Source organism: Vidua chalybeata, chromosome 27 (assembly GCF_026979565.1).
Source record: "Vidua chalybeata isolate OUT-0048 chromosome 27, bVidCha1 merged haplotype, whole genome shotgun sequence".
NCBI lineage: Eukaryota > Metazoa > Chordata > Aves > Passeriformes > Viduidae > Vidua > Vidua chalybeata.
In genome coordinates, this window is record NC_071556.1 from 458,563 (window position 1) to 481,086 (window position 22,524).

Consider the following 22,524-nt stretch of genomic DNA (forward strand, 5'->3'; position numbering starts at 1 on the left):
AAGAAAACCAAAAGAGTTTACAAAATTTCCATATCTGTGCTGGAAGTACAGTGGAATTTGTTATTTTTTCCATCATGCTTCAAAGAACGACTTCAGATACATTAGGCAGATTCTCTCCTACACAGCAATTGGCCAAAGAATCAAATGAAACAATATTGGTGTGTTTAAAGAAAAAAGACCAAACCCAACAAACCAAAAAGCCAACCTCAAACAACACTGGTACACATATGTGTATAACCACAGCAAGGGAAAGAAGCTGCACGAATGCAGAACACATTTGAGACTTGGAGTACTCTTTTCAGCTCTGGGGTTCCCAACATCAGGAGGACATGCAGCTGCTGGAGCCAGGCCAGAGGAGCCACAGAGATGCTGCAAGGGCTGGAGCCCCTCTCCTCTGGAGCCAGGCTGGGAGAGCTGGGGGTGCTCACCTGGAGAGGAGAAGGCTCCAGGGAGAACTCAGAGCCCCTGGCAGGGCCTAAAGGGGCTCCAGGAGAGCTGGAGAGGGACTGGGGACAAGGCCTGGAGGGACAGGGACATTCCCTGACCCAGGGAATGGCTCCCACTGCCAGAGGGCAGGGCTGGATGGGATATTGGGCAGGAATTGTTCCCTGGGAGGGTGGGGAGGTCCTTGCACATGGTGCCCAGACCAGTGGCTTGCCCCATCTCTGGAAGTGTTCAAGGCCAGGCTGGATGTGGCTTTGAACAGCCTGGCCTAGCCCACCCCGTGTCAGGGGCCTGGACTAGATGACCTCTAAGGTCCCTTCCAGTCAAACCATTTCATGATTTTATGAATAAGACACCAACTCCTGAAAGTGCAGCCTGAAATAATGATCAATCCTAGATTTGCATTCACTCCAAAGCTCAACCTTGGACACCTTGGCCGAAGATGTGGCAAGACCCCAATGCAGTAGCAGCTCTTTTTCTGTCCTAGGTAGAACATGTAGACTCTCAAGTCTACCTACTGCATTTACCTATCACTGCTTAAATGACCAGTTGTCACTGTTGTCAAAACTCCAAGAACATCCGCAACAATGTAAGTAGTGAAGATTACATATCTAATATTTATAATTAAAGGCCTGTCCTGGGTCTGGATGGGATGGAGTTAGTTTTCTTTATAGCAGCTGATGGTGCAGTGGTTTAGTTTTGTGCCCAAAACAATGCTGATAACAAACTAATGTTTTAGCTATTTCTGAACAGTGCGCAGAATGTCAAGGTGTTCTCTGTTTCTCATCCTGTTCACCCCATGAATAAATGCCCAAGAGGTTTGGAAGGGGTCACAACCAGGCAGATGATTCAACAAAGAGATATTACATACCCGTAGCGCATCACGTTCATTTTTATAAGGTTAGCTATCTTTTGCATCATGTACATGTTAGAATTCTCCCGAAGAACTCATGGAAACTGCGATAACAGAACCCAGATCCCTTAGTAACACAGAGAAAGAGAACAAGAACTACAGCAAAAAATAAAAATAGTAATATGCAGCAAATCTACCAGTTTTAGACGTCTCAGTTGTGATACACAGAATGTAACTTGCTTATTCAGAGAACTGCTCACACTACATCTAACTGCAAGATGTGGTGATTTTAGCACAAATATTTTCAGCTTCCCATCCCTGAAAAAAAAAACAAACAAAAAAGAAAAAAAACAACCAAACAAAAACAAAACAAACAACAACAACAAAAAACAAAACACCAAAAAAAAAAAAAAAAAAAAAAAAAAAAAAAAAAAAAAAAAAAAAAAAAAAAAAAAAAAAAAAAAAAACCAAAACACAGCAAACACAGTAATTTCCTCATTATTTTGGTTAGGTCAGATTGTACCAGGTCATTTTCCATCAAAACTGGAAGATCACAAGTAGGTACTGGCAAACACTTCCTTAACACAGACATTTTCACAAATCTTATTCCTCATGATGAGGTCTGCTCTTTTAAACATCTACTCCTATCTCTCCCTTCCCTGTGTATAGTGACACAATTTTGTGAGTACTAGGTATATTCCTCATCTTCCACCCAAAACCAAAATCACCTACAAGAGTATATATATACACACACACACACATATGTATGTATATACATAACCTGCAAAATAAAGTACTTCTGTGGAGTTGATGCAGTTGTCTGTTTGTACCCCAAGTCCTAGTAGATATTTACCCAGGGAATCAGACAGTAGGAAGACAAACAAAACAACAGTGGAAGTACATACAACTCCCCTATCACTAGTGGTGATTTCTTTTAATTAGTGGCGACTTCATTCTCATATTAACTGAGTCAAAATAATTGTAAATCCTCCCTGATCTTGGAAATGGTTGAAGAAACACAAAGTATATAATGAGGTCTGTTTGTACTGTTCTAAGGACACTGAAATAATCCTCCTGGCCATTTCTAAATGGCAAAGAGGTCCCTTGCAATGCTTCTCTCTCTGACAGGAGGCTCTTGTCCTTGCTTGAACAAGAAGGCATCTGAGCATCATCACTTTAACAATCAGCCATCAAATTCTACAGGACACTTGCTCCTCAGGGCAGCAACACAGGGATTGCAGGCTCTGTCTTGGGAGGACTGTCAGGCACCATCTCCACTCACTGAAAAAGTGTAAGTTAAGAAGTCTTTCCTTTATACAAAATATTGAACATCAGCTCCTCAGCGTGAAGTTTATTCATATACATTCTGTGACCATCTGGTCAGGTTTGAACATCAACACATTAATAATTCAATTCCAGACTAAGATCTGACCAGCTGCTGCAAAAAGATTTTAATGCTTCACATAAAAATATATTAAGATAGAAATGTAGTGCTCAGAAAGCAGGACAAAATCTAACTTTTAAAATGTAATTCAATTATACAAATCCAGATCAATGCTTCTTTTTGAAGAGAGTCTTGCTGATCTTCAGTTGCTGCTTTAGAGCCTCACAATGCTCTTACAGAGCAATTTCAATGTTCAAGTAGTGCTGTCTGGTAATAGATTATAAAAGGATGATGCTGACATCAAATGCAAATCATATCTGTATTTTAGCTTCATACAAGCTATTAGATAGTCAGGAAAAAGTTGACCGCATATTAAATGTAGCAGTCTCAAAATACTATTTCACCCCACTGAATTGGAAATACAGTCCTTGGGAATACCAAACACTGTTAATGTGACTGGATTCTTCCTATTATCATTTTTTCCCAGAGCATTTGTTTCCTATTGTAATGGGAAGTTTCTCCATTTTATTGAGGACATTTGCTAATCCTTACTAGCACTTGGAAGTTGCAAAAAAACCAAACCCCACCAACCAACCAACCAAAATCACCTCACACCAAACAAACAAGCCCCCTCCCCTTGCAACCATCTTACCTTTCTGCCATCCCCCTTTGTGTCATACTCCTCTCTACCCACACATCCAACTCCTTCCTTCTCTCTTTCTCTTGTCCAGCACTCAAGCAAAACTGAAGTCATTGACTGAAGAGACGTTTAACTGGTCTACTGCTCTGCTTTAGCTTTCCCCAAGGAAATTACTTTGTGCCTACCAGAACTGATTAAGCTTTGTTCTGGAGAGAAATATAACATCATATCCCTAACCACTGCTGCTACTAATTAGAACGTTGTGACAGACTAATTTGTCAACATCTAGTTTAATATTCATAACCTGAACACACCAATGATTTGATAATTATGCAGTTACACTCTCATAAATACACCGTATACATCTGTTTCTTCATGCAGCAGCTAAGGAACAAGATGCTAAAGATGACTGGAGTCAGCAACAATGTTATATCTTATGCTTGTTCAAAAATCCATTAAAATAATTAATCACACTTCTTTCTCCCTCTTTATTTCAAACCCTACTACACAGAAGTTACCATGCACCCCTAGGAGACACTCAGGGTAAAAGATGTTTTTAGAAAAACTTCTGAGAATCACAGACTGGTTTATGTTGGAAGGGACCTTTAAAGGTACCTTGTCCAAACCCCTGGAAATAGGCTGGGAAATCTTCAAGTATACCAAACCCTGTTCAACCTGCCCTTGAACATTTTCAGGGATGGGGCACCCACCTCCTCTCTGGACACAGTGAATTCTGTGTTTTACCAGTGTTTTACCCTGCACCAGTGTTTTACCACCTGCATTGTAAAATCACTCTTTAACACAAACAGTGTGCCCAGAGGCAATGATGGCATTCTGCTGCAAGATGTCAGCAAAGCAGTAAAGAAATGTCATTGTAAAAATATACAGGAGGTAGAGATTTTTATATTTAGCTCTTCTGCATATAAATGGTCTTTGTTAACACATGCAGCAACTTTTTCCTCTTTTATAACATTAGTGTTAACTAAGTCCTTTAGAACCAATGACATTTGTCCTGAAGCATGCTGATATGGGAGGTCACACTGATAGGTTCAGTGCAGATTAAAGCCACTTGAGCACAGTGCAAGTTTCCAAGATATCTGTGGAGAAAGAGAGAGACTACTGTGCATGTGCTGTGAGGAAACAAGAACTCCAACTCCCTGCTATAGCAGACTTGTTAAGTCACGTCTGAGGTATCCAACCATAGCACCTAAACTACTTTCAACAGAAACAAGTAATTTAGAAAAGTAACCTGTACTTATTATCTTGAATTTGATTTTAAAGAGTAACAAGCAACAGAGGTGCAAATACAGTCACACACAAAAGACAAGAACAAAAGAATGTTCCCTGCTTATTGTACATGGTCTAACTGGGCATAGATAAACAAACGAAACATGGAGTATTTTAGTTTTGAATATTACATGTACAACTCTCTCCAAAATCTTCAGGCAGTTTTGCAGGAGCTAACATCTGTAATTGAACAGCTTTATCCATATGGAAACAATCAACCTGTACAGTTAAAAGTTTTACATCTATGAGATATATGGCACACATCTTTAAAATGAGAGTAAGTATAGGGTGTGTTGCTACATTTCTGTGGAGATAACCATTACTGGAACTCAGGAATAATTCCTAAAAGGCACCCAGGAGACAGTTATACACAGTTCTGTTTTCTGAGCTATTTAATGGATGTTCTTCAAAGAAATATTAAGGGAGTAAAAGGTTCCTAATGTGAAGGGCTCAAAACATTTTAGAAGCTATTTGGATTTGTGTGCCAAAGCTAAATGAAAGTCAAGCATGAGAGGAATTAAAGGCAATATGAGCAGGGCTAAAAGCAGAAGGGAGAACACAGAGCTTTAGAAACTCTGCGGAGAACACAATCTGTGGATAATGTGGATTAAAAGACATCTTTACAAAGCTATTATCACTTACAAGCAAAGCATATTCTGAAGTTTGTTCTTATCCACTTTGATACATCCAGTTTTGTTTTTATTCATGTCAGCAGGTATAACACAACAAAAGTTCAAGCAGTGCTGCTGTTGCACTGGCATAGTGACAACATTTATGATGATTCCTTATTCCTAGAGACCACTTTGTATCCTAAATTAACCCAGGAGAAAATGTCAGCTCCTGTGCAGATCCTATACAATATGCCTACAAGACCAAAGGCTCTCTTCCAAGTGTTTGGATATCAAGTCCAGCCTTTTCAAATACAGAAAAACAACAGCTGCTGTGACAATAAGGTATATTATAATTCTTGCATCTTATTGATCCTGTGGCTTAAAAAGCACACAATAGTGTATAATTAACACAAAAGGAAGTCTTTTCTATAAAGCTGCAAAACTGGAAAAGGGTTTCACGCAGCAGAAATGTAAAATCTGAGGGCAGAATTTAACAGACAAATGAGCTAATCTAATGTTTGTGGTAATAGAAGGGCATACTTGTTAGCTCTAAATCTCATCAGGGCCTTCCACAGATCAATGCATAAAAGAGAAGAATGCTCCCCAGTTTTTTTGCTGTGCAAGTTTTTTTAGGTGAATTAATGCAGTTCAGAGGCAAGCACTGGACTTGCAAGCTAAATGATAGAAGAAGGCAGAGAGGAAGAATTCAGCTCACCAGTATTTCAAGAAACTTCAGTGTGAGTGACTGAGCCAACCCAGTATCTGTCTTGTTTGTTCCTCCCTGCCTCTGGCCCCACACTCACCTGGATGCCCTGTACACCTTTTCTGCCTTCAGTAGCTCTATTAACTGACCTGGCCACTCATATCTCAGACACTGGGAGCTGTGTTCCTTGAAGAAGGAATGAATGAGCTATCCTACTCTTACAGTAGATACCATGTCAGAGTTCCCAGGAGCTGGAGTCATTCTGTCCCATTAACTGCACTGATCCATCTGGAGACCAGCAACAGCAGGCAGCAAAGCTGCACACAAATAGAACACTCCTTCAACAAACACTGTACAGTGCAGAGAGCTACATATTCATAATTCACTAATACCAGGAGACTAAATTATCAGCCACCACCTTAATGCAGAATTTCAGACAGACTTTCAAATTCTCTGGACCCATATCAGAGTGCCCTAATTTAAAATACAAACCCATCACCTCAATTCAACATATTCTGCTGAAAGCTGCTATAGTGAAGGCCAGCTAGATCCAACACACTTGCTGCAGATCATGTTACTGTGTTCATCACTAGCCAAAGGCTCACATATCTGCTGTTGTTACAGGAAACTGAGGGGTAACAATGCCTGGAAAGAATGGGAACTTAAATGAAATGTGAGAACACAAATACCAAAGCAAGATCTAAGTGTAGACTGTACTTGGATCTATAAGATTACACCACTCTTAAAGTGTTCCCAGATGAGGACCCAGATTTGGAAGAGCCATGCTTCAGTAGCCAAGCTGATCCTTCTCCCAATAGAAGAAGATAGAAGCAAATGTGGACATTACCTCCTCTTGCCCCAGGGAAAACAAATAAACAAAACATTTCTATTATCCTGTTTCAAGGAGGGAGACAAAGGTATATGCTCACTAAGGCAAGAGTAAGGCACTGAGAATGAGTACAGCTGGTACACAGCAAATGCACACAACAGCTCCTGACAACAGCCGTCAGCTCTGTCCCCCAGAATAACTTCAGCCATCAGTCACAGGAGTACCAAACCAGGACTAGTGCAGCAGAGCACTCTTCTCTGCCTCACACTAAGGAGGATGTACCACTCAAACCATTCCAACAAGTGCAAGCACAAGAGATGCAGAAGTTATGCCCAATACGAGGTATTCAAGCAAATTTTTAAAACACTAGCTTGGCTAACAGAAACATATTGGCAGCACACAGTACATCCACTTCTCACTGCAGCAGCAGGACTGTTTCAGCACCCTGGCCAGTCTGCCCGAGCTTATTCAAGTACATTAACACGTCCACTGCACAAATATACCAAATGTTTGCAGACAGGAACGTGCTGCAATGCATGGAGCTGAATGCAAGACCTTCAAGTACCGACCGGTGGACTATCTCACCACTGTCCTTCTGCACTGCTATATGCTCACCTTCCCCAAACTGATGGATCAAACTGACTCCATGCCAGTCTTTGACTCGTTCTTGTTAATTCATTAATTAAATTAATCTTGCTAATTAAATCTTATTAATTTGTCGGGCCTAAGTAACCACTGAAAGTATAGACACGCCTCTGAGAACACAGAGGATTAAAAGCAAGAACTTTTGAACATACAAAAATAGAAAGAACAAAAAAAAAACTGAGGAGGGAATGGTAATGCCCTCTGTCTTCAAGAAGAAAATTATCTCTGTTCTTAAACCCTCAGCCCCAAGGGAAAACAGGGGGGACTGTAGTCGCAAGATGAGAAACTGAACTGTTATCTCTTTTAGTCCGTAACAAAGCATCCTTAAAAAAGCCCTATAAACAGTCTGTCCATACATAGTAGTAAGAACACTGTAACATAAAAAAAAAAAAGTGTCATACTAGCAGATTTTCTCTGAGCAGTTACCATAACACACTGCCACTACTAATCCCTGCGAAGCATCAGTGGAGATGACAAAAAGTATGGGGCATGCAAGAGCATAATGAACACATAATGAAGATAAACATAATGGATGAAAAAAGGGCACGATACAGAAATAAAGAAGTTAGCAGACAAGCAGACCACTCTGTAACTAAAGATTATTGGTAAGGAAACAGTAAGGAGACAGAGGGAGAAGAAGAAAAAAATAGAGTTTCATGTTACAATGTTACACCAATAATATTCAAGAAGCCATAGTATGCTCCAAATTACCTAATAAACAGTCAAAAAGTTTAAATGACATTTCAAAATTTTCAGAACACAAATCACCAAACTTAAAAGGCAAAAGCTCTGTACCATGCAATGCAATTGCTACAAATCCACTCTCTCCTGTATCAGGATTACATGTCTAGTTCTCACACCCTTAGAAATGTATCCACAATACTAATTAATATTTTAGTAATGACAATACAAGACTCAAGAGAGACTACAAAGTCAGGGTCAGCAGAAATCCCTTCTTTTCTGCTGAAAGCTTCCTCACAGGGAGTCTGTCAGTCAGGATAAACCCAGAGTCGTCACTGCGAGGATCCGGCCCAGGGGCTCGGCTGCGCTCCCCTCCCTGGGGCTGCTTGGCGAGGATGCTGGGCTTTGCCCACGGGGGCCCCGAAGTTTTGGGAACTACGAGGAAAACGCTAGTTAATACGGAAAGAATAAAAAAGTCTCAGAGAAGCCCAGACCCACAGATATATCAATACTGCCAAATCGCAGAGGGCAGGGCCGCAGCCCCATGCGCTCCGCTGCCTTCCTGCGGCCACGGCTCGGCCCCGGCCCGCTGCGGGGCGGCTGCGGCACCTCTGAGAGCCCACGGCAGGCGACTCCGGGCGCGGACACACCGCACAGCCCGCTCGGGCCCGGCCGCACCCGGGGCCGCTCCCCGCCCTCAGCCGGCTGCCCGCGCGTGGCTCGGGGAGCGCACAGCCCGGCAGAGCCCGGCACAGCCACTGACCTGCGGCAGCAGTTGCAGGAGCAGCCACAGGCGGAGCCGGGCCGGCTGCGCCGCCATGCCGGGCCTGCCGCGCCGCCGCCGCTTTGTTCCGACCTGCGCCGGGCCGGACCCTTCCGCACCGGGCACCCAGAGCCCGCCCCGGACGTCCCGCCCCAGCGCCCCGAGCCGCCAACGGGCTCCGGCGGGGCGCGACGTCACTTCTGGCGGTGCCGAATGAAATGGCGAGTGGCGGCGGCGGTGGCGGCGCGGGGAAGATGGCGGTGAGGAGCGGAGTGGGCTCGGCGGCGGTGCCGGCGGCGGTTTACTCGCGTCCCCGTCCCGCCGCCGCGGGATCCCGCGGCAGCGTTCCGGGTCTGTGTCTCCGCGAATGGCGCGTTTTAATTGGACTGCCTATGCTCTGCCGTAGGATAAGGAGAAGAAGAAGAAGGAGAGCATCTTGGATCTCTCCAAGTACATCGACAAGACCATCCGGGTGAAGTTCCAGGGCGGGCGGGAAGGTGAGCCCGGCGCGTGGCTGCAGCACGAAGCTCTTTCGCCTTTTGGCGTTTTCCCTCAGCCGATGCCTGTCGGCTCTGCTCTTCTGCTTGCGCTGCTTTCCCATCAAGGGAAGCGGAGGAGTAGCGGGTGCTTTTACTTATTAGTGTTTGCGGTTACCGGTGTGAAGCTTCTCTCATTAACTATTCCACTCATCTCCTGGGTGCACTTTTATCTTTATAGCTCATCTGTGCATCTTCTCTTTTATTGGTTGTTTTGAACAGCCTTGTTTTGGCTGGGTTTTTTTTGTTGTTGTTGTTTTTTTGGTGGTTTTTTTTGTTTGTTTGTTTTTGGTTTTTTTTTTGTTTGTTTGTTTGTTTTTTTGTTGGGTGGGGTTTTTTTTGTTGTTGTTTTTTTGGGGTTTTTTTTTGTGGTTTTTTTTTTTTTTTTTTTGCATTGCAAGGATGCACTTAAAGGAACAAAGAAGCATTTATGGATGTAACAATTAATACAACTGTCGTGCCTTTTATCTCTTGACATGGTAAGCATGCCCGGAGTTCGTGGTTCAATATATGCCACCGTGCCTTTGCGTTCCCGTCCCTTCCCAGCTGGGCAGGTACATCCCAGTGCAGTTGGGGATGTTGGTGCCACCCGCAGGCACTTGTTTGTTTGAGTGTACCATGTGCTGCATTTTAAAACTCCACTGGGACCTTATGCTTATAAGGGTTTGGAAGGTACTTGAACTCCTTACTGCGAAGTGTATTTGTCAAACTGAGAAGTTGCTCTGTGTAATTTTGTGATATATTTAGTGACTAGTCTTGTGAAATCATGTTCTCCATTAGGACAAAGTGTGGTCTATCTGCAGTGCCTTCCTGTGAGGCAGTGCTTATGCTAAAGACATGATGTGCCTGTGCCAGGAGAGGACGTTTCTGAGGAAAGAACTTAAAATATAGTCTTATTTCATTTCTAACCATAACCTTTCATTAAAGATATTTATTTTGTTTTGGAGTTGTCTTTTTTTTCTTTGTGTGACTTGTACTGATTTGTTATACAGTATCCTTAAAATGCCCTTGAAATTGGCTGAAAGCAAAAATGTTAGTGTCTTGAAGAACATGTGGAAGAATGGATTGAAAAGTCTGTAAGTTTTAATTGGTGCAATGCAGAGCAGCTTTTGTGTACTTGCCATTGATAAAGAGGACACTGTTTAATACCTCTGACCTCATTTGTTTGGTCTTGCCTGAAAGAGGGAGCAGGGCTGGAGAGCTCAATGTACCTTTCATGAAGTCTTGTGTTGCGGTATACTTTGTTTTGGTCCTAATCATTGTTTTCTGTGTGGTCTTCAATAGCAAGTGGTGTCTTGAAAGGGTTTGACCCTCTTCTGAACCTTGTGCTGGATGGTACCATTGAGTATATGCGAGGTAAGTAATATGCAATCTTTGGAAAGCTTCCCTTCCCTGAGTGTTTTTCTTGACAGAAATCTTACAGCTCTGTGAGTGAATAAGCAGAAACTGCAGATTAACATCACCCAAACTGCAGCATGCTTGGGATAGATGTCTTGTAAAGGAAGACGTAAGGTGACGGGTCTATGGGACCTGATTACATGCACTGTGGTGCATGGACAGGTCTGTGGGACCTGAAAACATGTTCCTGAGGGAATTGGCTGTTCCAGTTCCCAAGCTAGTATAAAACATCTAAAAAGTGGTGGCAGTCAGGTGATGGGAAAAAGGGAAACATTGAACCCATTTTTCAAAAGGGTAGAATGGAACCTGGGAACTACTGTTCTGTCAGCCTGACCTCTTGTGCCTGGGACGATCATGGAACAGATCCTCCTTGGAGCTCTGCTAAGATATTTGGAGGACAGGAAGGTGATTTTAGACATCCACCATGGCTTTACCAAGGGAAAATCCTGCCTGAACAACCCAGTGGCCTTCTGTGATGGAGTGACTCCATCAGTGGCCAAGGGAAGGGCTTGCAGATGTCTTTTATCTGTACTTCTGTAAAGCCTTTAACACAGTCCCCCACTGTCCCAGCAGCGGGCCCCCAGCCAGGTAATAATTAGCATTGACTCCCTGATTCAGAAGGCTGATCAATCTCTTTATATATATAATTATTAAGAAACCCATTGCTTTTATAGACAGTTATGATACGCCGAGGCCTAATTGGTCCTCCAATCCAAACACCATCACCATTGGCTAATTAAGAAACCACCCTTTGGTAAACACATCTCCATAACACATTCCACATGTTCACAATAACAGGTGCAGCAGGCCAAGATAAGAGTTGTTTCTCATTCTTTTCTTTGATCTTATCACAGCCTTTTCCCAGAAAGGCCTGGGAAAGTTGTCTGTTGCTCTCTGTGGCCAGAGAGCTGCTGCCACACCCCACAACATCCTTCTCCCTAAATTGAAGGAAATGGATTTGATGGGTGGACTGTTTGGTGAATGTGGAATCGGTTGGATGGTCATATCCAGAGGGTAGTAGTCAATAGCTTAATGTCCTCGTGAACATCAGTGACCCTCAGGGGTCTCTGTGGGGACCAGGACTGGTTAGTGTCCATCAGTGACATAGGCAGTGGGATCAAGTTCACCCTCAGTCTGCAGGTGACACACCTGAAGGACAAAGGCCATGCAGGGGGACCTGGACAAGTTTTTGAAGAGGGCCCACAGGAACTTCATGAGGTTCAGCAAGACTCAGGCTGGGGGATGAATAGACTGAGAGCAGCACTGCTGAGAGTGACTTAGACATGCTGGTGGATGAGAGGCTGGACAGTATGTGCTTGCAGCTCACAAAGCCAGCTGTATCCTGGGCTGCATCCCTACCAGGGATGGGGGATTCTGCTCCTCTAGCCACTCAGGTGAGACCCCACGTGCAGAGCTGCCCCAGCCCTGGGGAACAGCAGCAGGAGGACGTGGAGCTGCTGGAGCCAGGCCAGAGGAGGCCCCAGAGATGCTGCAAGGGCTGGGGCCCCTCTGCTCTGGAGCCAGGCTGGGAGAGCTGGGGTGTTTACCTGAAGAAGAGAGGAAATGGTATTGTGGCCTTCCAGTTTTAAAGGGATATAAAAGGAGATGCCGGGGGGGGGGGATGCTTCAGCAGGCCCTGTTGTGGCAGGGAAAGAGATAATGGGTTTAAACTAAAGGAGGGTAAATGTAGATAAAACAGAAGATACAGCTATAAGGAAGATGTAGTGTCGCTCTGTTCTTTTGAGAGTTTTAAAGTTCTTCTAAAAGTTTCTTAGGCCTTCTGATGTTTACATATTTCTACTGATTTTTCTCACACTGTTCATATAAACAGTAATTGTTTTGCATTCTTCGTTGTGGATGGAGAGAATTGATGGACTGGTAGTTTGATCAGTGTGGTTGGAGAGGTGGCAGTTTCACCCTCCAATCCACTGTCACTTTTACTCCACTTATATAGTGGAGTCAGAAAATAAAATTTGCTCTTTGGGTTCTTTTCTTTTCCCTTTTGCATTTAGCGTCCATGTGTGAGTTATTTTGTGTTGTAGTGTGACAATGTAGATATAAGGAAGAGGGTTTTTTTAATCATGAGTGTGATAAAAGCACTGGGACAGGTTACTTGGAGAGGTAGTAGGTACCCTGTCCTTGGGAGCATTCAAAGATGGGACTCCAAGCAACTGGGTCTAGTTAAAGATGTCCCTGCTTGTTACAGGGGGGCTCTACTAGATGACCTTTAAAGGTGATTCTACAGCAGAAGTTGGGTTAAGCACATTCCCTGTGATAGAACATCCCTGGTAGTCCTTACTTGAGCTCCTCTATAGTTATCTCATTGGCAGCCCTTGTCCTCTAAAGAATAAAGCAGTGTCTCTTTTCTCCTCTCTGATACAAAACCTATCATTTGATAAGACAGTGTTTTTAAAAAGTATTCTCACGCCTGTATAAAATGGAACACCTGAAGCTTCGAATTTCATCTTTAAAAGAGAGTTTTGAAATGTGTTGTTCATTTCTATTGAATATAGAGATATCTCTATATGGAAGATAGAAATGTTTGGTTTGTGTTTGTTTGTCCCCATCCAGCCCTGTTTGGCCTGGTCTGAGAATGGGCTGGTGCTTTCTTCCGTAGTGCATTAGAAGTCAGGGTCTTTTTCTGATTTGCATTAATCACCAAGTGTTTGTCTATAATGGCATTTGAAATGGGATCAAGAGCTTTTTTTTAATCACTTGCATGTATACTATTAGTTAGATGCATGAAAAGGCCTTTGAATTCTTTAATAAATGTGTTCTGCTTTTTGTTGCATACAAAGCAGATTTCCTTATTGCTCACTGTAAGTAAGGTCTTGAAAACATCATATGTCACTGCTGCATCACCTGTATGGCCCATGTGTTCAATAAAACAAAGCAGTTATGCCAGGAAAAAACATGCATGTCTGTGTCTTTTGAAGTTGATGGAATTTGGTTTCTTTTTCTTATTTTCCTGTTCTAACCATGGATCTCTGCTTTTTAGATCCAGATGATCAATTTAAATTAACAGAAGACACACGTCAGCTGGGACTTGTGGTTTGCAGAGGGACTTCTGTGGTTCTGATTTGTCCACAGGATGGAATGGAAGCTATTCCAAACCCTTTCATTCAGCAGCAAGATGGCTAATGCTTTCTTTGGATTGTCTCTGAAAACTTCAGGGGTGCAAGTCATTGGAGAAAACTATCCATGTGTGAGAAGCTTCCTGTTTTTTGACGGGGGGGGAAGTTTGAATGTATTTTTGTTAGTGTGAAAAAAGTCAACTTTTATTTTTGTGGCTTTTACAAATGATGAGAGGATGTTGAATGTAAGAAGCATGTTCTTGTTTTCCTCCCAGCCCCAAATAAGTCTGTAACTATGTTGTTTAGAGATGACAGAAGAGAACATATTGTTATGAATTGTCTGAGACCTTCTTGATCTTGTGTGTTTTGAAACAACCCCATAAAATTAGTTATGAATGCCCTGAATATTGGTTATATTCTTTCCATTTTTAAATACATTAAAATGCCTTTAATCTAAATTAAAAGCCTAAACACAGTAGAACATGTTTTTCTTCCTCTTAGATATCAGTACTCAGCTGGGTAAGCATTATGTTGTAGTCTTCTGCTGAATTCAGTCTCTTTTGTGCAGGAGAATTACTTCTTGTATAGTGTCATCACCTTTACAAGGGATGTAGCCAAGAAGGTTTTTTCAGCACTTGTTCCAGAACTTGTGGGCTGTGATCTGTGTATCAGCAGGCTCACACATTTCTACAGAGGACTGATCTAACTTGTGGGATAATTCTTGGTTGAGTGATCTAAACCTTATGGAGGTAGCTATTTGTTATTTGGAATTTTAGGGGAAGAATAATTAATATCCTAACATTTGTTCAACTGTAGGTAGTGTCTGGAAGCGCTGCATATTTTTATATTGTAGCTATCCACTTGTGGTTTTGCTTGTTATAACTTGATTTGTAAGTAAACATTTTTATTTCTTTTATACTGCAGAAAATGCAAGATTTGAGGAGTTCTGAGTGAATAAAGACAAATTAATCTGTTTCTAAATGTCTGGTTTTCAGTCTGTAAAAGTGCACTACAACTGACATTACAGTTCTCTAGCCATAAATCTAAATTAAATTAGTTCAGGAGGTGCATAAGCACTACAGGATCAGGAAGGACCAGAGCAAAAACCGTACTTCAAACAGGGAATTGATGGGAAAGGCCTGAGAGCATCTCGTCCTCCTTCTGAGGCGTTTTAAAGACTGCCTGGTTGAAGTATGTGCCTGGAGCCTGTAACCTGCTTCTTCCACCTGCTCTTGCCTTTATAGAGGACCCTTTATGTGGAGATTGTGGCAGAGTGAATTGTTCTGCTAGCAGCAGCAGTTTTGTTCTGAAGGTTGTCAAGAACCCATGGCAGGTACAGGTTGTATTGGTTATTTTGGCCACAGCATCATTCTCGCATGCATAACCTTTCCTGTGTCAGCTCCAAAATGGGTGGGAGCTTAGAGTAAATTTCATTTTAGTGAATCTGACTTCCAGGAGGCTCTAAAACTAGGGACCAGGTGTTTTGTGTAATGTATTGCCTGTGTGAACTTGGGTGCGTCTGGATTTTAATCTGGGGGCTCGCAGACCTGTCTATAAAGTTGTGCTCCTCACAACCTAGTTTCTTTCTAATGCTACAAAACTTGCTTGTGAACCTGCACAATTCAAAAGAGAATCTTTATTTAGAGTGTGAGGAATAGAATTTGTTTGCCATCAGCCTGAGTATAGTCTTGAACTGTCCTTTAGGTGGGAGAAAGATTGCTGTTGTTGATACCGGTAATGTGCTGCACTATTTTTGCACTCTTTAAGTATAGCATCAGAAACAGACCTGCTGGGGTTCTCTGGGGTGGATTCTGAGCTCTTAAGCGCTGGGAGATCTGCCTGAAGCCATGGCTCAAGTGTGTAAACTCTGGAGAGGGGCACGTTCCCAATATTTCCTGCTCAGGGGGTTGGTCGGTTGCTTGGTCTTCATTGTGCGCTGCATGGCTCTCCTTTTCTGCAGCACAGACTTTGCGGTTATACTTGGGAGTTAAGTACCTGAAAAGAAGAATATGAAAATGATGCAGGACAGACATTTTAGCAGGGTCTGTTGTGATAGGACAAGGGGTGATGATTTAAGCTAAAAGAAGGGTGATGCAGACTAGAAATAAGGAAGAAAGCTTTTATGGTGGCATGGTGAGACACTGGCACAGCTTCTGTTTGCTGAGCTCTGCCAAGAACTGGGAGCGAGTCTTGCTGGTATGGGCTCTTTGGGTAAGGGACTCTACTTCAAGGTCCCTATGCAAGTCTCTTCACGTAACAGCTTTGGAAAAAATCACTGTGGCATTAGCTGTTCTTTGTCCCACATCTGTGTTTATTTAGTGCTTTCAGATTGAGGATGACTGAACATGTGAAGCCATCTGGGTTTGAATGGGGGCTCACTCCTTCCTCTTCTCTCTTACTAAAGTATAAAGTTAGATATGTAATAAAAAGTGATGTGATGGTTGCTTTTTTCCAAATAGGTTCAGTATTTTCTACAACTTCTTTGTATTTACTCAGTGCTTAGGAATCTTTTGGTTGTTTCTCCTGCTTTTTCTTTTTAGCCCAGGCTCTTTGCTTGGCTCCCCTTATTTGCTGTGGCCTTACCTGGTAAAAGTAGATGCCAGTCAAATCTGTATTTTTTAGGTTATACTGCTGTTCTGCTATTGCTGTTCAGAAAGCAGCAGAAAAGACAGAAGAGGAAAGCAGGAGAGTAGAAAACATTCTATTTTTAGGACAAGATTGGCTTATCTCATACTTCCCCTAGCTAGGGGGATAGTGTTTCCAGAGATGGAAAGGGCTGCATAAGACTGAGTTAAAATTAACTGCCTGGCAGTCTACAAGCATGGAGCCTGCACAAGAGCCACAGGAGCTGGGACCTCAGACAGAAATGATTGCGGACACAATTCTTGAGGTTGGAGAGAGACTTTTCCAGGTCAGCCGTAGGGTGCTTTCAGTACACAGTCGATACTTTGAAGCCATGTTTTTTGGAGGAGCAAGAGAGAGCTCTGAACAGCACATAGTGATCAAAGGGGTTGATGCAGTGCCATTTCAGGCACTACTTGAGTTCACTCGCACAGCCCAAGTGCTCATAGGTCAAGAAAATGTGACCAGCTTACTGGAAACGGCTGATTTTTTTCAGTTTGACAGGGTGAAACTGTTGTGTGAGAAATTTCTGGAGAGAGAACTGCATGTTTCAAACTGCCTTGGCCTGATGACCTACTCACAGCAATTTGCCTTTACAGAGTTGTATGTGTCTGCTATGAATGTGGCTCTCACTCACTGGGGGGATGTGATATGCCAGGAAGAATTTAAGGCATTACCCAAAGAAATGCTGGTGCAGCTCCTGAAGAGTGATGACCTCTTCATTTCAAGAGAGGATGTGGTTTTTGACAGTATTATGATTTGGATAATGGAGGACCCAGCAACAAGAGAGGACGAATTTCTGGATTTGATGGGCGAAGTCAGGGTCACTTTTCTGAGTTTGTCCTTCCTTGATATCTTGGTGAAACGCAGCAAGCGTGCTGGAGAGACAGATATCTTTTCCAGACTAATAAAGAAGTTAGACAGCTGTCCCCCACCCAGCTGGCAAAATCCGAAACTGTGTCCTTATGCTGGCCGGAGCTATGACACCTTATATGTCCTGGGAGGAAAGCATGACAAAGAACAGCAAGAATTATTTCTCTTTCAACCTAAAACAGGGAACTGGCAGGCTTGTTCTCCACTGCAGCGCAGGAACCTCACCCAGTATGCAGTGGCAGCAGTAGGTAATTTACAGAGAAGGGAGACTGAGCAGATGCAAACAGAAGTTGAGACTGAATGCCATATGCAGTTGTCCATATATGCATATGCAGGGAGTCCAACTGTTGCTGTAAAACTGTTGTGCTCAGCACTGCTAAAACCTCATTAATATTGGTGTTCATATTTGTTCAAAGAACGGTTTTGTCTTCCTTAGTCCTGGGAGAATGCTAGACAATGCTATTCTCATATGGCAGAAACTATGCAGTCTACCAAGCTCCTTACCTTGGCTTTATTTGGAATCCATCTAAGGACTTGGCTTTAAGCAGTGTATTTTTTGGCCTCTCTTTTGTAGTGATTTAGACCTATGACAGGCGACTTCTGATTTATAGTTGCCATTACATTAAACTCTCCATAGATGTTGGGAAATCTTCATGCTTGGAGACTTTCAAACCAGCTCAATACTATGGCTTCCTGTATTAGTGTTGGTAATAGTCCCATTTCTGGAAGGAGTTTGGAAGTGAGATCTCTGAGGTTCTTTCCAACCAGTGTTTCCATGATTCTATTAAAAAATTGGAGCAGGCTTAGAAAGACTGGCTGCATACTGTAGGCCCAATCTATCTGTGTAGATGAGAAATTAAATACTGCAAACTGATTTTCTCTCATCTTGCACCTTATCAGTACAGCCCAGGGTGAAATGAGAACCCCAGATGTCAGGAGCAATTTTTAGCCTTCATGTGACTAGTATTTTCTTTGCTGTGTTTCCAGGGAGCTTCCTTTTTGTGACAGGAGGATATTTCCGGGATGAGTTTGTGTGGTACAGTGTGGATTGGGTGCTCATCTACAACTGCTTGGAGAATTGCTGGCTGGAAGGGCCAGCCATGAAGAAGTCCCGCAATAGCCACTGTGCAGTAGGAGTAGGGCTCTACTTGTATGTTCTCGGAGGGAGCACAGATGAAGGGATAATCCCAGCAGTGGAGCGCATGGCTTTGATGGAGTCAGAGTGGGAAAGCATGAGTCCTATGGTTCAGCCTGTGGAGAGAGGTGACGCGGCCAGTGTGGGAACCAGCATCTATGTGGTCTGTGGCCTGGATGAGAATGGACATGTATATGATGGAGTGCAAAGGCTGAACACGGAGACAGACAGCTGGGATGTCATCTCGTTCTCACCTCTTCCAAGGTAAGAAGTAATATTCTGGGACCTGGCAGAAGATGAAGGATTCTAGTGTTGGTCCTGCTCCAAGAAGAGGTTATAGTGTAGAAATCCCTAAGTCCTGTCCCTGCAACACTTCTGTGATGCTCTGATTAAACAGGACTACTGATTTGAGGACCAAGGTCATCCTGAATATTTCAGGGGCCAAATCTTTCTGTTGATTCTGATCAAGGGTTTCTTCTCTCTCAGGTATGACCTCTGCATCACATCCCTGAATGGGGCTCTGTACACTGTAGGAGGGGAAGCTTTTCGATTTGATGTGGAGACAGATGAATGGACCCAGGTGAATGAGGAATGCTTGACCCAGAAGTTCTTCATGGGATGCAGCACTGTGAATGGACAAATTTATCTCCTTGGACAGAGGAAGGGAAACAGCACCCTCCCCATTGTAGTCCTCTTTGATCCCTACACTGATGTGTGCCAGGTCATAGATAACAAACTCCCTTGCCCCCTTCCTATTCATGGCTGTGTCTCTGTGCGAAGATTTGATACGTGGGCATAAGAGTGGAAGATCGTGTGCTTTACAGCTGAAGGGAGTTAGATTGCATCAACTTTGGCCTGTGACATTTTAAAATTTTGTTCCTTTGTAATTTTACCTTTTTTTTCCTACTTGACAAATGAACTTGAAGCAAAAGCCAGTGCAATCTTTGTCTACACAAAGGTTACAGGTCATTATTGAAAATTACCTGATGATGGTATTGACCTGGTGATTGGTATTGTTATGGTATATAAACTCCTTAGGGTTGATGCTCAATAATGGGCTGTTCTGACCTTTAACCTTTGTGTCTCTCTGTCCTTTGAACAACTGGAAAATCACTGCCTCGTTGTTAGAAAATATCATAGGATTTGAATAACCAAATGGGTGTCAAGGGAATCTTCAGCAGGATTATAAGCCCATAGTGCTGTAGGACAGAGCAAAAAAAGGAAAAAAAAAAAAACAACCCAAACAGCAATTGCTGTCAAGCCATACTTAATATCAGTACCATTTTAGCCTGAAAAAAGCAAGTTTCACAGGTTAATTATGGCTAAAATTACCTTTATTCAAGGCTGAAGAGCACCACAGAAGGAGGGAGACTGTTCTGGATTTATGGATTCAGGTATGTGATGACAAACATTTGCACACTGAGTCTTAAGAATCTGGCTTCAGTTTCCTTTGTCCTCTTTGGGTTCACAGCTGCAGAGACTCAGAATAAAAATGCCCATCCCAAAGCACTAAAATGAGGGTGCAAGGAGCAGGGTCCTGCACATAGCTGTAATTAAAGACTATGTATGAGAAAGAGCATTTCCTGGGCAGAACTATGGCCTTAGGGCGGTAGGGATTGATCTCCAAGGGCACTCAGGCCTCCCAAATGTGGAGAGAGAGAGTGACTGTCCCACTGGTGCAACAGAAGCGAGCTGGGAGGCTGCACTGCAAGCACTGCTGTCTTCCTGTGCTGTCAGAGTCTGTTCTTTGATGTGACACAACAAGAGAGCTCCTGAATTGAATGATTAATCTCTCCAGAGAAGGGGAGAGGCCTTAAAAACTGAGAGATGTTGGTGAAAAGCAGCCCTGCTGATTTATTAAAGAAATATGGATATTGATCTAGTACCGATATCCAGCTGTGACGGACAAAAACTCTCTAACAGTTTAAAGTTAGAAAGTGTATGTTCATTGCGATGCCAGGCAGCGTGTGGGATAGCTTCCAAATACACACCGCGCCTTTCAAATGATTAGAGAGTCCTTTAATCCACACAAGAATTGAATACCCAAAATACAAATACATATTCATCATTTTGGTACATCCCATTCCTCGCTTCGTATGCTGATTGTTATAAATAGAGGCGAATAATTTGTTCAGCCTTTCAAGAGTCAATCAGAAATTTATTGATTACAGCAAGCGATGGCAAGCAAACAGCGCTGGGTGCAGCCGGGGAGTCCCCGCTCCGCCTACAGCTCACCCCGTTTCCCCCTTCCCGCAGTCTTTTTATACTCTCTTTCTTCCGTGTCCGCGGTATCGCTGGGTGTACTCTGCGCTTGCGCCCTCTGTTGCTAGGGGGTCGTCTTCTACTCTCTGGTGGTCGTTTGACGAAGGCTTCTCTCTTCTTCCTTGGTGAAAGTCCACGGCCCTGTAATGGTCTTTTCCACCTAAGTTCTAATTACACAACTAGCTTAAGTAATCAACATATTAGCTAGTTTGTCTGGCAGTTTTCTGTTATCTACACAAGGCTTCTCCTTTGATTTTCTGTTATCTACACAAGGCTTCTCCTTTCTGTCTTGATGAACAAAGAGTCTTCTCTAACTTATCACACTAATCATTCCAAAAGCTATTAAGCATGCGTAGTTTGTTCCTTGAAATGGGTCAGTAGTCCCTTTCATGGGGAGGGGTCCCAAAATGAGGAAGTAAATGAAGTCTTCCTCATTCTGACCTTTCTACCTTTTCAATGCAAATATGACAAATGAACCTTGGTAGAACTCCCATTCCTTGTCTTGGTTGGTTGGTTTCAGAACAGAGGAGGCCCACAATTGTCTTATGTTCCTAAAAGCTATTTGTCAGTTTCTATATTCTTCATTACAAACCCAGCTAACTAAACATTGTGCTGACAAGCAATCAGTTATTAGTTAACTACTAACTCTTAAGTTCATCAAGGCCTACTAATTTATTTTAATTAACTCTAGTAAGGCTTATCTCTAACTAAAATCTTAGCTCCTCTAAAATCTCTAAATCCCTTAAAGTTTATGTTTCACTGCCACTGTGACAGCTCTGTCAGGACAGCAGGCCTGCAGACATGGAGCCCTCTAGGTCTGGTTTGGCTTCCTCTCCTTGCCAGCTCCCTGCCAAGAGCTGGGGGTCCCATGATGGGGCTGCAGCAGCCAAGGCTGGGCCTGTTCTCTGGGCCCAGAGGCCAGTTGTGCCCTGGAGACTGTATGGGTCTTTTGAATTATGACTGAAGCGATACGTGGAATAAATAAATAGATTCCACAACCTGGGGTAGTTATGAAGTGGGTATGTATGTCAGCGCCCGGCACAAGTGAGATAGCTCTCCGAAAACAGAATGTCGGAGGGGGGGGGGGGGGGGGGGGGCAGGTTATCTCCAGGTAGTTTAGAGAAAACAAACAGAGCCATTAGCTAATTAACATTTCAATATCACTGCTCAGCTAGAGCCAGCAGCCGTTCCAGTGTTGCCATGGGAACTAGGAAGGCCCTGCCCGCCTGGAGTATCTGCGTCCCAGGGAACTTTGTTCATTACATACTGACAAGGTCAGTCCAAAGCCAGGACTAGCCCTGGTCTGTCTGAAACAGAACTGGGAGCAGCTGGAGTCTCCCCTCTTCAGAGGTTTAGACACCTCATCTCTGAAACAGAGATTTTTAGGGTTAAGTTAACAAAATTAATTAAGCATTTAAAATTGTGAAAAATGCATATTTTATGATTGGCTTTACGCAATAGTTACAATGAATATTATATGTGTAATGTTGGAAAGTTATGCTGTATTAATTCTCTCAAGTAGTGTGTTGAATGTATTTTTAGGTTATAACACAATGTTAAAATAGAAACTATACTATGTAAGATGCTTTGTAAGTAGCTCAAGAAAGAGATGAGATAATCAAGGAATTCTTCGCACAAGGATAACAATTACAGAAACCCCTAAATCTTCCAGAGGAGAGGAATTTATGGCTTTCCTTATCAACAGAAACGAACTTCTTCAAGCCTGACTTAGACTCAAAGGTGCCTGGGAATTAACAGAAACTTTTTGACAAGTACCAGACAAA

The 22,524-nt window shown here is 43.0% G+C and overlaps 3 protein-coding genes across 6 annotated transcripts in view; 2 read left to right on the top strand and 1 right to left on the bottom strand.

The window, feature by feature from the left end:
- SPPL2B (signal peptide peptidase like 2B) overlaps positions 1 to 8,970 on the bottom strand; it is a 32,351-nt gene extending 23,381 nt beyond the window's left edge. For all 4 annotated transcript variants that reach the window (XM_053966227.1, XM_053966226.1, XM_053966231.1 and 1 more), the window contains exon 1: positions 8,841 to 8,970. In XM_053966227.1, the coding sequence (XP_053822202.1) occupies positions 8,841 to 8,897 (57 nt within the window). In that variant the 5' untranslated portion in view covers positions 8,898 to 8,970. The remainder of the gene's footprint in view (positions 1 to 8,840) is intronic.
- A 14-nt stretch (positions 8,971 to 8,984) lies between these two features.
- LSM7 (LSM7 homolog, U6 small nuclear RNA and mRNA degradation associated) lies at positions 8,985 to 14,823 on the top strand. Its single transcript, XM_053966232.1, has 4 exons — positions 8,985 to 9,100; positions 9,247 to 9,337; positions 10,661 to 10,732; positions 13,773 to 14,823. Exons 1-4 carry the CDS (start codon positions 9,059 to 9,061, stop codon positions 13,913 to 13,915), a joined length of 348 nt encoding a protein of 115 aa, XP_053822207.1. The 5' UTR covers positions 8,985 to 9,058; the 3' UTR covers positions 13,916 to 14,823.
- Positions 14,824 to 16,669: 1,846 nt separating this feature from the next.
- LOC128800778 (kelch-like protein 24) lies at positions 16,670 to 20,756 on the top strand. The gene is made up of 3 exons (XM_053966218.1): positions 16,670 to 17,591; positions 18,331 to 18,742; positions 18,965 to 20,756. Exons 1-3 carry the CDS (start codon positions 16,670 to 16,672, stop codon positions 19,275 to 19,277), a joined length of 1,647 nt encoding a protein of 548 aa, XP_053822193.1. The 3' UTR covers positions 19,278 to 20,756.
- Positions 20,757 to 22,524: the final 1,768 nt, after the last annotated feature.

Coding starts and splice junctions, on each gene's coding strand:
- LOC128800778 (XM_053966218.1), top strand. CDS start 16,670: ATGGAGCCTGCACAAGAGCCACAGGAGCTGGGACCTCAGACAGAAATG. Junction 17,592..18,330: donor GTATGCAGTGGCAGCAGTAG/GTAATTTACAGA, acceptor CTGTGTTTCCAG/GGAGCTTCCTTTTTGTGACA. Junction 18,743..18,964: donor TCGTTCTCACCTCTTCCAAG/GTAAGAAGTAAT, acceptor CTTCTCTCTCAG/GTATGACCTCTGCATCACAT.
- LSM7 (XM_053966232.1), top strand. CDS start 9,059: ATGGCGAGTGGCGGCGGCGGTGGCGGCGCGGGGAAGATGGCG. Junction 9,101..9,246: donor GCGGCGCGGGGAAGATGGCG/GTGAGGAGCGGA, acceptor GCTCTGCCGTAG/GATAAGGAGAAGAAGAAGAA. Junction 9,338..10,660: donor GTTCCAGGGCGGGCGGGAAG/GTGAGCCCGGCG, acceptor GGTCTTCAATAG/CAAGTGGTGTCTTGAAAGGG.